The sequence below is a fragment of the Panulirus ornatus genome, chromosome 48 (genome assembly GCF_036320965.1).
Source record: "Panulirus ornatus isolate Po-2019 chromosome 48, ASM3632096v1, whole genome shotgun sequence".
In the NCBI taxonomy this organism is placed as follows: domain Eukaryota; kingdom Metazoa; phylum Arthropoda; class Malacostraca; order Decapoda; family Palinuridae; genus Panulirus; species Panulirus ornatus.
Genome location: NC_092271.1, coordinates 14,750,096 through 14,762,415, shown reverse-complemented (window position 1 = coordinate 14,762,415; position 12,320 = coordinate 14,750,096). Strand labels below are relative to the sequence as shown.

At 40.5% G+C, this 12,320-nt stretch overlaps 1 protein-coding gene across 7 annotated transcripts in view; it reads right to left on the bottom strand.

Moving 5' to 3' along the window:
* The window catches only part of LOC139764122 (progranulin-like), a 121,631-nt gene that overhangs the window by 47,561 nt on the left and 61,750 nt on the right, over positions 1–12,320 (bottom strand). For all 7 annotated transcript variants that reach the window (XM_071690636.1, XM_071690638.1, XM_071690637.1 and 4 more), the window contains one exon: positions 2,384–2,562. In XM_071690636.1, the coding sequence (XP_071546737.1) occupies positions 2,384–2,562 (179 nt within the window). The remainder of the gene's footprint in view (positions 1–2,383; positions 2,563–12,320) is intronic.

Below are 12,320 nucleotides of genomic sequence, written 5' to 3'. Positions count from 1 at the left end.
CCTGGGCCTTCTTATGCTGTGTTAAGTCCTTACGACATTACACTAATCAGGACCACATCTTATTGTCATTCATCTGACTAATTTTTGAGTTCACCTACGTCCCCCTATGAGCTGACGATATCACTACCATTCCTTATTTCTCTAACAACCTTGATATTACTGAGAAACATGATTAGGCATAAGTGAGGTCCTTCTAGTAAGTCATTTACATACACCTAAAACAGCAGTATGCCCTGGCCCTATGACACGTGACTTGTAGTAACCATATCCCACTATCATAATGTGCCTCTTAACTATGTCTTTTGTTCCCTTCCAAACAGGTAATCCTCAATACAATGGAGTTTATTCCTTATTCTTGCCTGAAGTCAAAAGGTTTCCAGCAGTCTAAGAGCACAAAGTCTTACGAATCCATCTCTTTGGTCTACAAGCAAGCTCAACCTGTTGTTAAAGTCTAACAGGTCGTGATAGATGCCTCTTCTATGCAAACATACTAGCTTTCAGTTTTGAAGTTTCTCCTTTGTAGGCAGTCATTTATTTTCTTTCTGATTACATGTTGATATGAATTTTCTAACCATGCTCATCAATAAAAAAAGGACTGTAGTTTGACGAGATTACCCGGTCATCTTTCTTAAAAGTAATCAAAATGTTTGTCTTCTACCAAATCTTTGGAACTGTCCCTTCTTCTTGTATCCAACTGAATAGTATTTTGAGAGGACTAACAAGTTCCTCAGCACACTCCTCAATCACACATGGAAAGCCTTCAAATGGTCCATCTGCTTTAAATGTGTAAAGTTTCTTTAATATCTTGATTCAGTTCTGTTAATCTCGGCCCTTTCCTAAACTTCTTGCTCCGTCATCTCACCTTTCTAAGACTTGTGTACTATCATCATGTATTTCCCTGTCTTCAAGAATCTTTCTCTTTGAATTCCCTAGCCTAATTAGTTGTTACATTACCAACAGTTTGCATCAGATAAACTTAAGGAAAAGCTCTGGGTTCTCATTTGCCCAGTTCACAATGTTATCAAAACCTCTCTGCTACTCCTTCCTCAAACTGCACTACTCACTTCTTCCTCACCTATTTCTTTCTACTGCTGGCTGGCAACAGCACTGTTTATACCTTTTCCAAAGTATACCCTCAAGGTCTCACTTCTTGCCATTTTGAAATAAATTGTGCCTCTTTTCTTTTCATTCCTCTACTCCTTTTAGTGTTCCATAGTACTCATGTTCTGCCTCCTTCAAGGTAGATTTCACAAAAGCATCTACAGCATTGGGCTATTCTCTGGTAGAATTCTTTTTTTCACTCCACTACACTCTCAAATAACTTTACCTGTTCTATGTATTTGCCTCATTTCATTTTCACTTGGGGTCCTGTGGTTCCTCTGATCCTCCTCCTGCTTCCATCTCCACCACACAGTCAAAAGTAAGTAATATAAGCTCACTTTTCCAAAGACTCATATAGATCTAGTGGGCTCGAAGTCCACATGATTATGCATAAAAACGTCTAGCAAAGATGGTGCATCTTCCCCCACTGTTTCATATGCTCTGAAACATGCTGATGTAGGTAGTTCTGCAAACATTCAAGAAACATTTATTGTCATGTTTCCTTGTTTCCATAAGTGTATGAGTTCTCCCTGTCTATTTCCCTGTTATACAAGTCCCCCATAATCAGTAATTTACCATCTTGGCTATATGGCATCTCTCACCATCTTTCTTATCAAAATGTGTACATCATTAACTTTGTAATCATCTATTTTGAATTATCTATTGTAATGTGAAGGAGGAATTTCAAACTCTTGGGGCCCTATCTTTTAAACATTCTTTATTATTATACAAATTCTTAAAGTTGTGTATGCTGTCTGCACTAACCATGTCCTCATCAGTCTATTTCATTCTTGCACCACTCTTATACTATCAAGTCATTCTTTACATCTTAAGTTTTTGCTTAATTTCATGTTATGTCCTATGGTTGCTCTACCCTGCATCTCTTAAAGAATTGTTCACTGTCCACATCATGGATCTCTTTTAAAATTTAAAAGCTTGTGATCACATCACTCACTCACTCTTCTTTCTTTAAAGGCAAGCAAATTTAAAGCCTTTAGCCTTGCCCCATAGCTTAGCTCTCTTAATTCTGATGCCATCAATGTTGCCCACCTTTGGACCTTCTCAATTATCTCTACGCACTTCAGTTAGGTGTAGGACAGTATATCTCCTTCACTATACTCCTAATAAGGGGCTCAGGCAACATATCAAGCATGACGTTGTCTCCAAAGTACTTATAAAATGAAATCCTAAAACGTACATCCTGCTGGATAATAATGATGATGATCATGTGCATGTGCGTGTGTGTGTGTGTGCGAAAACATGTCAAATTTTAGATACTCACACTACAGGCTCCAGTTTTCGGGTTACACTGGGAGCCTCCTGGGCAGCAGTGGAAGCCATCTAAGCAGCATTTGGCATCATGAAAAGGACAACATCCATATTGTCCACTGTACATCTTACAACAGGTGAAGTCTCCTGGACAACGATGATCATCAGGACATTTGTTTTCTGTGAACTCTTCTATAAGAAAAGAAAAAGATAAATTTAAGTTCTGGAGTTCAATATGATGTTTATTGCTAATGGAAAACTTAAAAAAAAATAACATACCTTGTGACTTCCCTTTTCCAGCACTTCTCTTTTTTCTTTTACTAAAGAACCATCAAATGCATTAGTACATTAAAAAACATAAGTAAATACAACCTAGACTTTACAACCTGTAACCCCTTAAAAATACCAAGGTGATAATAACGTGTACACAAAAATCATACATTTCTTCCTCTTCATAAAATTATTATGAGTACCAAGCAAGAGAATTGTGCTTCTAACCCCTTTGGAAGCCTGCAGAGCTCTTTCTTTGTTGTAACCACACTTCTAAAAAGCTCTACGGTGCAACAGAGAATCATGTAGTTACACTAACCCATGAAATCATCATGCAACTGATATATGGCATTACGTACAATACATATATGACAATATCTCCCCACATCAAAACAAAAGCAACACACAAAAGAAATGCCCACAGAACACTTACTGGTACCATATTAGAATCCCTTAACATCCTCAACAGAGAATTCATCTCTTCTACATTATGGTATGCCTCACTTGCCTAAAAAAACACCCTTTCAAAAGCAAATTTAAAAAAGGTGAAAACCAAATGAAATAAAATACAATTATTCACTACCTAGCAACCACATTCAATCAACACCTGCACAGTGAAACAAAGCTCCTCACAATACAATCCCATCTCAAAAAGCTCAACACAAAATTCTTTCCAACAACAGTAAACCCCTCGTATCCAAACCCCTCCATTACTAACAACCAAACCTTTTACAAAAAAAACATTGTAATCTTATCACCAACTTCAGCAATCTCAACTCAAAAGTTTGCCAACTGCTAAAAAACATGGCACTGAAAAAACATACACACTGAAATCACACAGCAATAACTAAAATATCTCACTACTACGTTATCCTTTCTATCAAAATTCACATTTTTCAACACTATCTAGCCTGTTTAATTTCAAGGACATTCATAAAGAGAGTCTGGAAAAGAGGCTTCTGTGAAGAGATACCTTGAGAGACTGAGTGACGAATGGCAAAAAGTGAAAGTAAACAAAGTTAGGAATGAGGAATGGGAGGTATCTATGGAATTAATGCTGGCATGTGTCAGTGGGTGAGTTGTATGCAGATATGTGTATTATGTAGAAGGTAAAAGGTGGGTCCGTGAGACAGTGAAGTTAGGCTGCTAGAGAAAGTCATGACAAGAGATTTGGTAAAGACAAAAGAGGTGGTAAAAGTCTTGCATAAGATGAAATGTGGAAAGGTGGCTAGACTGTATGGTATTGCAGTTGAAATCCTGAAGAAAGGGGGTGATTTTGTTGCCGACTGGTCATTTAGGATTTTCAATATATGTATGGATCACGATGAGGTGCCATAGGACTGGTGAAATACATGTGTAACATCAATGTGTGAAGGCAAGGGGTACAAAGGTGAATGTTCAAATTATTTTAAATTGCAATGGAATAAGTTTGTTGATCATACATAGTAATTTGTATGGAAGAGTGGTGGCATACACAGAGCATAAGACTGAGAAGGAACAGTGTTAAGAAAAACATTTATGGCATTTATGGATCTGGAGAAAGACATCGTAGGACTGACAAATATGCTTTGTAGAAGTGTTACAAATATATGGTATGGGAAAGAAAACTATTAAGAGCGGTGAGGCATTTTCATTACGAGTGTAAGGCATGTGTACAAGTAGGTAGAGTGGAGAGTGAATGATTTCAAGTGAAGGGGATTCTGCAGCATGGTCTGTGATATCACTAGCATTGTTTGATTTATTTATGGTTGGAATGGTGAGGGAGGTAAATGCAAAGGTCTTGGAAAGAGGGGTAGATCTGCAGTCTGTAGGGGGTATGAGATAAAGGAACATGAGAAATGAATCATTTATTGTTCTGGTGGCAGATTCAAGCATGAAATTGCATTAGTTTGTGTCTGAATTTGGCAGTGTGTGTGACAGTAGGACGTTGAGAGTAAATGCAAATAAAAAGAATAAAAACAAAGGTATTCAAAATACAAGGGAGTGGACATGGCAGCAAATGGAGCCTTACAAGTGGAGGTGTATCACCAGTAGATGAAGGAGCAAAGATTCTGGGAGTATTAAGGAATGTGTGGAATGGGAGGTTACTATTGGGAAGGGTACAAATGGGTATATTTGAACCTAGAATAGTCCCAGCAACAATGTATGGTAAGGGCTATGTACTGAAGAGGGTGGATGTGTTGGGAATTAAATGTTTAAGGGCAATACATAGTGTTAGGATGGCTGATTTAGTAAGTAATGACAGGTATGAGAAAGGTGTAGTATTAAGAAGAGTATGGCTGAGAGCTAAAAAGGATGTGCTAAAATTATCTGAAAATATAGAGAGAATGAGTCAGAAAAACTCACAAAGAGGATATGTGTCAAAAGTGGTGGGGACAAAGAAAGAGGGGAGATTGAACTGGACATAGAAAGATGGAATAAATAAGATTTAGAGTACTTAGGGAATGAACATGCACAAGGATGAAAGGTAGACATGGGATACAGTGAACTGAGTGACATGGCATAGATAGTCATGTGTGTAAATGGACTGCACAGCCACGAAAAACCACAGAAAAGCCTGTGGAGCATGGTTAAGGATAGGAGGGCTGTGATTTTGATACATTTGACATGACAGCCAGAGAAATGATGAGGGAATGAGGCCTTTTTTTCATTTGTTCTTGACCTACCTATCTATTGTGAGAAACAGCAAACATGTATGAAAGTGAACAAATTTTTGCAAATAGTTGAAACAGTGAATGTTAAAAATCAAAAGTGCTAAAAGCTGGGTATATGTATGTCTATTTTAACTACATAACCCTAAAACCTCTTTAGCAGGGCTCCTGCAGCTTTAAAGCTGTGCTACAATCAATAAAAGGGAGATGATGGACTCATTTGGAGTAAGAAGTTCCACTAAGAGTTTGCAAACCTTTCTCTGTTTTCTGTCTAATGATGATGATACAACTCCTATCAAAGATAAACTGAAGAGATGTGTGCCAAAAACTTACATGATGAAGTCTCTGTCATATCTCTAACACGTTTACATGTTTGCCATTTCTCATGTTAGCAAGGTAGCATCAGGAACAGATGAAGACACTGCCTCATTTGCTTACATTCACTTCATAGATGTCAAATGTAATGCACAGCCTTAACACGATTAATATATGAAATATAAACGTAGTTTCTAAAAGCTCAGGACATGACAAACAATGATTATGGCCGATATATAGAATTTATAATGTATTTGTGGAACTGGGGGAGGACACCTAAGAAAGGTGGGTGGAATACATTGAGAAGGGTGTAATGTGCAGAGACATTCAAAAGATCCACTGATTTACCTTTCTGGAAATTTTCTACTTTATATGGGCCCTTGAAAATGATTTGGTAAATAGAGAAGAGGTAGTAAAAGCTTTACGGAAGATGAAAGCCGGCAAGGCAGCAGGTTTGGATGGTATTGCAGTGGAATTTATTAAAAAAAGGGGGTGACTGTATTGTTGACTGGTTGGTAAGGCTATTTAATGTATGTATGATTCATGGTGAGGTGCCTGAGGATTGGCGGAATGCTTGCATAGTGCCATTGTACAAAGGCAAAGGGGATAAGAGTGAGTGCTCAAATTACAGAGGTATAAGTTTGCTGAGTATTCCTGGTAAATTATATGGGAGGGTATTGATTGAGAGGGTGAAGGCATGTACAGAGCATCAGATTAGGGAAGAGCAGTGTGGTTTCAGAAGTGGTAGAGGATGTGTGGATCAGGTGTTTGCTTTGAAGAATGTATGTGAGAAATACTTAGAAAAACAAATGGATTTGTATGTAGCATTTATGGATCTGGAGAAGGCATATGATAAGAGTTGATAGAGATGCTCTGTGGAAGGTTTTAAGAATATATGATGTGGGAGGCAAGTTGTTAGAAGCAGTGAAAAGTTTTTATCGAGGATGTAAAGCATAAGTACGTGTAGGAAGAGAGGAAAGTGATTGGTTCTCACTGAATGTGGGTTTGGGGCAGGGGTGTGTAATGTCTCCATGGTTGTTTAATTTGTTTATGGATGGGGTTGTTAGGGAGGTGAATGCAAGAGTTTTGGAAAGAGGGGCAAGTATGAAGTCTGTTGTGGATGAGAGAGCTTGGGAAGTGAGTCAGTTGTTGTTCGCTGATGATACAGCGCTGGTGGCTGATTCATGTGAGAAACTGCAGAAGCTGGTGACTGAGTTTGCTAAAGTGTGTGAAAGAAGAAAGTTAAGAGTAAATGTGAATAAGAGCAAGGTTATTAGGTACAGTAGGATTGAGGGTCAAGTCAATTGGGAGGTAAGTTTGAATGGAGAAAAACTGGAGGAAGTAAAGTGTTTTAGATATCTGGGAGTGGATCTGGCAGCGGATGGAACCATGGAAGTGGAAGTGAATCATAGGGTGGGGAGGGGGCGAAAATCCTGGGAGCCTTGAAGAATGTTTGGAAGTTGAGAACATTATCTCGGAAAGCAAAAATGGGTATGTTTGACGGAATAGTGGTTCCAACAATGTTGTATGGTTGCGAGGCGTGGGCTATGGATAGAGTTGTGCGCAGGAGGGTGGATGTGCTGGAAATGAGATGTTTGAGGACAATATGTGGTGTGAGGTGGTTTGATCGAGTAAGTAATGTAAGGGTAAGAGAGATGTGTGGAAATAAAAAGAGTGTGGTTGAGAGAGCAGAAGAGGGTGTTTTGAAATGGTTTGGTCACATGGAGAGAATGAGTGAGGAAAGATTGACCAAGAGGATATATGTGTCAGAGGTGGAGGGAACGAGGAGAAGTGGGAGACCAAATTGGAGGTGGAAAGATGGAGTGAAAAAGATTTTGAGTGATCGGGGCCTGAACATGCAGGAGGGTGAAAGGAGGGCAAGGAATAGAGTGAATTGGAACGATGTGGTATACCGGGGTCAACGTGCTGTCAATGGATTGAACCAGGGCATGTGAAGCGTCTGGGGTAAACCATGGAAAGTTCTGTGGGGCCTGGATGTGGAAAGGGAGCTGTGGTTTCGGTGCATTATTACATGACAGCTAGAGACTGAGTGTGAACGAATGGGGCCTTTGGTGTCTTTTCCTAGCGCTAACTCGCACACATGAGGGGGAGGGGGTTGTTAGTCCATGTGTGGCGAGGTGGCGATGGGAACAAATAAAGGCAGACTATGAATTATGTACATGTGTATATATGTATATGTCTGTGTGTGTATATATATGAGTACATTGAGATGTAAGTTTGAATGGAGAAAAACTGGAGGAAGTAAAGTGTTTTAGATATCTGGGAGTGGATCTGGCAGCGGATGGAACCATGGAAGCGGAAGTGGATCATAGGGTGGGGGAGGGGGCAAAAATCCTGGGAGCCTTGAAGAATGTGTGGAAGGCGAGAACATTATCTCGGAAAGCAAAAATGGGTATGTTTGAAGGAATAGTGGTTCCAACAATGTTGTATGGTTGCGAGGCGTGGGCTATGGATAGAGTTGTGCGCAGGAGGATGGATGTGCTGGAAATGAGATGTGTGAGGACAATGTGTGGTGTGAGGTGGTTTGATCGAGTAAGTAATGTAAGGGTAAGAGAGATGTGTGGAAATAAAAAGAGCGTGGTTGAGAGAGCAGAAGAGGGTGTTTTGAAATGGTTTGGGCACATGGAGAGAATGAGTGAGGAAAGATTGACCAAGAGGATATATGTGTCGGAGGTGGAGGGACGAGGAGAAGTGGGAGACCAAATTGGAGGTGGAAAGATGGAGTGAAAAAGATTTTGTGTGATCGGGGCCTGAACATGCAGGAGGGTGAAAGGAGGGCAAGGAATAGAGTGAATTGGATCGATGTGGTATACCGGGGTTGACGTGCTGTCAGTGGATTGAATCAGGGCATGTGAAGCGTCTGGGGTAAACCATGGAAAGCTGTGTAGGTATGTATATTTGCGTGTGTGGACGTATGTATATGCATGTGTATGGGGGTGGGTTGGGCCATTTCTTTCGTCTGTTTCCTTGTGCTACCTCGCAAACGCGGGAGACAGCGACAAAAAAAAAAAAAAAAAAAAAAAAAAAAATCATTGAGATGTATAGGTATATATATTTGCGTGTGTGGACGTGTATGTATATACATGTTTATGTGGGCGGGTTGGGCCATTCTTTCGTCTGCTTCCTTGCGCTATCTCACTAACGCGGGAGACAGCGACAAAGCAAAATAAAAATAAAAAAAAAATAATGGGCCCTTGATACGGATGATACCTCAAAAACTATAGGTCAAATTTTCCCATCTTTACTGATTACTGACACTGATATATGTCAGATGTAATCCATAACCAGAATGCAGAAATATCAAAAATGCTCAGTTAACCAAAGATAACCCAAATGGGATGGCACTACACACCTACCCCATCCAGGATTCTGCCTTAATGCAGTGTAAACAAATAAGATCACATATGATATAGATGCTTTGTGGAAGGTCTTAAGAATATATGGTGTGGGAGGTAAGCTGCTTGAGGCAGTGAAAAGTTTTTAATCAAGGATGTAAGGCATGTGTACAAGGAGGAAGAGAGGAGAGTGATTGGTTTCCAGTGAAGGTCAGTCAGCAGTGGGGGTGTGCAATGTCCCCATGGTTGTTTACTGTTTATGGATGGGGTGGTTAGGGAGGTAAATGCAATTAGGGAGGTATATGCAAGAGTTTTGGAGTGAGGGGCAAGAATGCAGTCTATTGGAAATGTGAGGGCCTGGGAAGTGAGTCAACTGTTGTTTGCCAATGATACATCTCTGGTGGGTGACTGGAGTGAGAAACTGCAGAAGTTGGTGATGAGTTTTAAAAAGTGTGTGAAAAGAGAAAGTTGAGAGCAAATGTGAATAACAGCAAGGTTATTAGGCTCAGTAGGGTTGAGGGACAATTTAACTGGGATGTAAGTTTGAATGGAGAAAAATGGGAGGAAGTGAAGTGTTTTAGATATCTGGAAGTGGACTTCACAGTGAATGGAACCATGGAAGTGGAAGTGAGTTACAGGGTGGGAGAGGGGGCATTTATGTATACATATATGTGTATATGAGTGGATGGGCCATTATTCGTCTGTTTCCTGGTGCTACCTCGCTGACACGGGAAACAGCATCTCCCAGTCATTTGCACTACTTTCCTGCAAAAATAGTCCAAATGCCACTCTTTTCTCTTTCACTAATAATCGTACTTCTTCATCCCACCACTCGCTACCCTTTCTAATCTGCCCACCTGCCACCTTTCTCATGCCACAAGCATCTTTTGTGCAAGCCATCACTGCTTCCCTAAATACATACCATTCCTCCCCTACTCCACTTACGTCCTTTGCTCTCACACTTTTCCATTCTGCACTCAGTCTCTCCTAGTACTTCCTCACACAAGTCTCCTTCCCAAGCTCACTTACTCTCACCACTCTCTTCACCCCAACATTCTCTCTTCTTTTCTGAAAACCCCTATAAATCTTCACCTTCACCTCCATAAGATAATGATCAGACATCCCTCTAGTTACACCTCTCAGCACATTAACATCCAAAAGTCTCTCGCGCGCCTATCAATTAACACGTAATCCAATAATGCTCTCTGGCCATCTCTCCTACTTACATACGTATGCTTAGGTATATCTCTCTTTTTAAACCAGGAATTCCCAATCATCAGTCATATTTCAGCATACAAATCCACAAGCTCTTCACCATTTCCACTTACAACACTGAACACTCCACGTACACCAATTATTCCCTCAACTGCCACATTACTCACCTTTGCATTCAAATCACCCATCACTATAACCTGGTCTCTTGCATCAAAACTACTAACACACTCATTCAGCTGCTCCCAAAACACTTGCCTCTCATGATCTTTCTTCTCATGCCCAGGTACATATCCACCAAAAATCACCTATCTCTCTCCATCCACTTTCAGTTTTACCCATATCAATCTAGAGTTCACTTTCTTACACTCTACCACATACTCCCACCACTCCTGTTTCAGGAGTAGTGCTACTCCTTCCCTTCCTCTTGTCCTCTCACCAACCCCTGACTTTACTCCCCAAACATTCCCAAACCACTCTTCCCCTATACCCTTGAGCTTCGTTTCACTCAGAGCCAAAACATCCAGGTTCCTTTCCTCAAACATACTACCTATCTCTCCTTTTATCTCTTCTTGGTTACATTCATACACATTTAGACACCCCAATCTGAGCCTCTGAGGAGGATGAGCACTGCTTGCATGACTCCTTCTTCTGTTTCCCCTTTTAGAAAGTTATTTTTATCTTTATCTATTATACTTTGTCCCTGTCTCCCGAGTTAGCGAGGTAGTGCAAGGAAACAGATGAAAGAATGGCCCAACCCACCCACATACAAATGTATACACATACACATCCATACACGCAAATATACATACCTATACATCTCAATGTATACATATATATATATACACATGTACATAATTCATACTGTCTGCCCTAATTCATTCCCGTCACCACCCTGCCACACATAAAATGACAACCCCCTCCCCCACCAATGTGCACGAGGTAGCACTAGGAAAAGACACCAAAGGCCACATTCGTTCACACTCAAGTCTCTAGCTGTCATGTATAATGCACCAAAACCACAGCTCCCTTTCCACATCCAGGCCCCAAACAACTTTCCATGGTTTACTCCAGACGCTTCACATGCCCTGGTTCAATCCACTGACAGCACGTCAACCCCGGTATACCACATCGTTCCAATTCACTCTATTCCTTGCACGCCTTTCACCCTCCAGCATGTTCAGGCCCCAATCACACACACACACGCTTTTTTTCATACTTGTTCGCTGCTTCCCATGTTTGCAAGGTAGCACCAGAAAGAGACAAAGAAAAGGCCTCTTTTGCTCATATCCATTCTCTGGCTTTCATGTGTAATGCATCAAAACCACAGTAAACAGGCCCCACAGATATTTCAGTGATTTTCTCTGATAGCTTCATATACCCTAGTTCAGTCTGACAGGAGAGTGTCTCCTTTATACCACATCAATTCAATGTGTCCCATGCACACCTTACACCCTCTTGAACATTCAGACCCTGAGCACTCAAAACCTTTTTTTTACCCCAGCCTTCTATATAGCCCCAATTTAGTCTATCTGCTAATCTTTGTTCCCTCAACCTCTGATGCATACACCCACTTTGTCAACCTCTCCTCACCCTTCCTTTCCATATGTCCAAACCATTTCACTATACCCTATTCAGCTTTCTTAACCATTCTCTTCCCAATACCATACCTTTCTTTTAACCTTTAATTCTTTTCCTCAATCAGCCCTCCTCACACCACATATTGTCCTCAAGAATTTCGATTCAAACACATTCATCCACTCCTCTACTTTCTTGTGTAAAGCCCGCACCTTGCATCCATACAACTTTTAAAAAACTAAAAATACAAGGAGTGAAGAGTTTACAGCCCCATCTCTTCAGTCACTCTATTCCATTCACCCAACACTCCTATGCTATAAAAGTATTTCTTTACATTGTTTTTCAAAGTTTCTTGCTACATTTGAAGAACCTGCCACTGTCATCAATCTGGTTTGAAAATTCAAGTTTGATACATACAGAGACATATACATACATACACATGTACATATTCATACTCGCTTGCCTTCATCCATTCCTAGCACCACGTCACCCCACAGGAATCAACATCGCGACCCCCTGCATCAGACGCAGTGCCAGGAAAATAGATAAAAATGGCCACAGTTGTTCC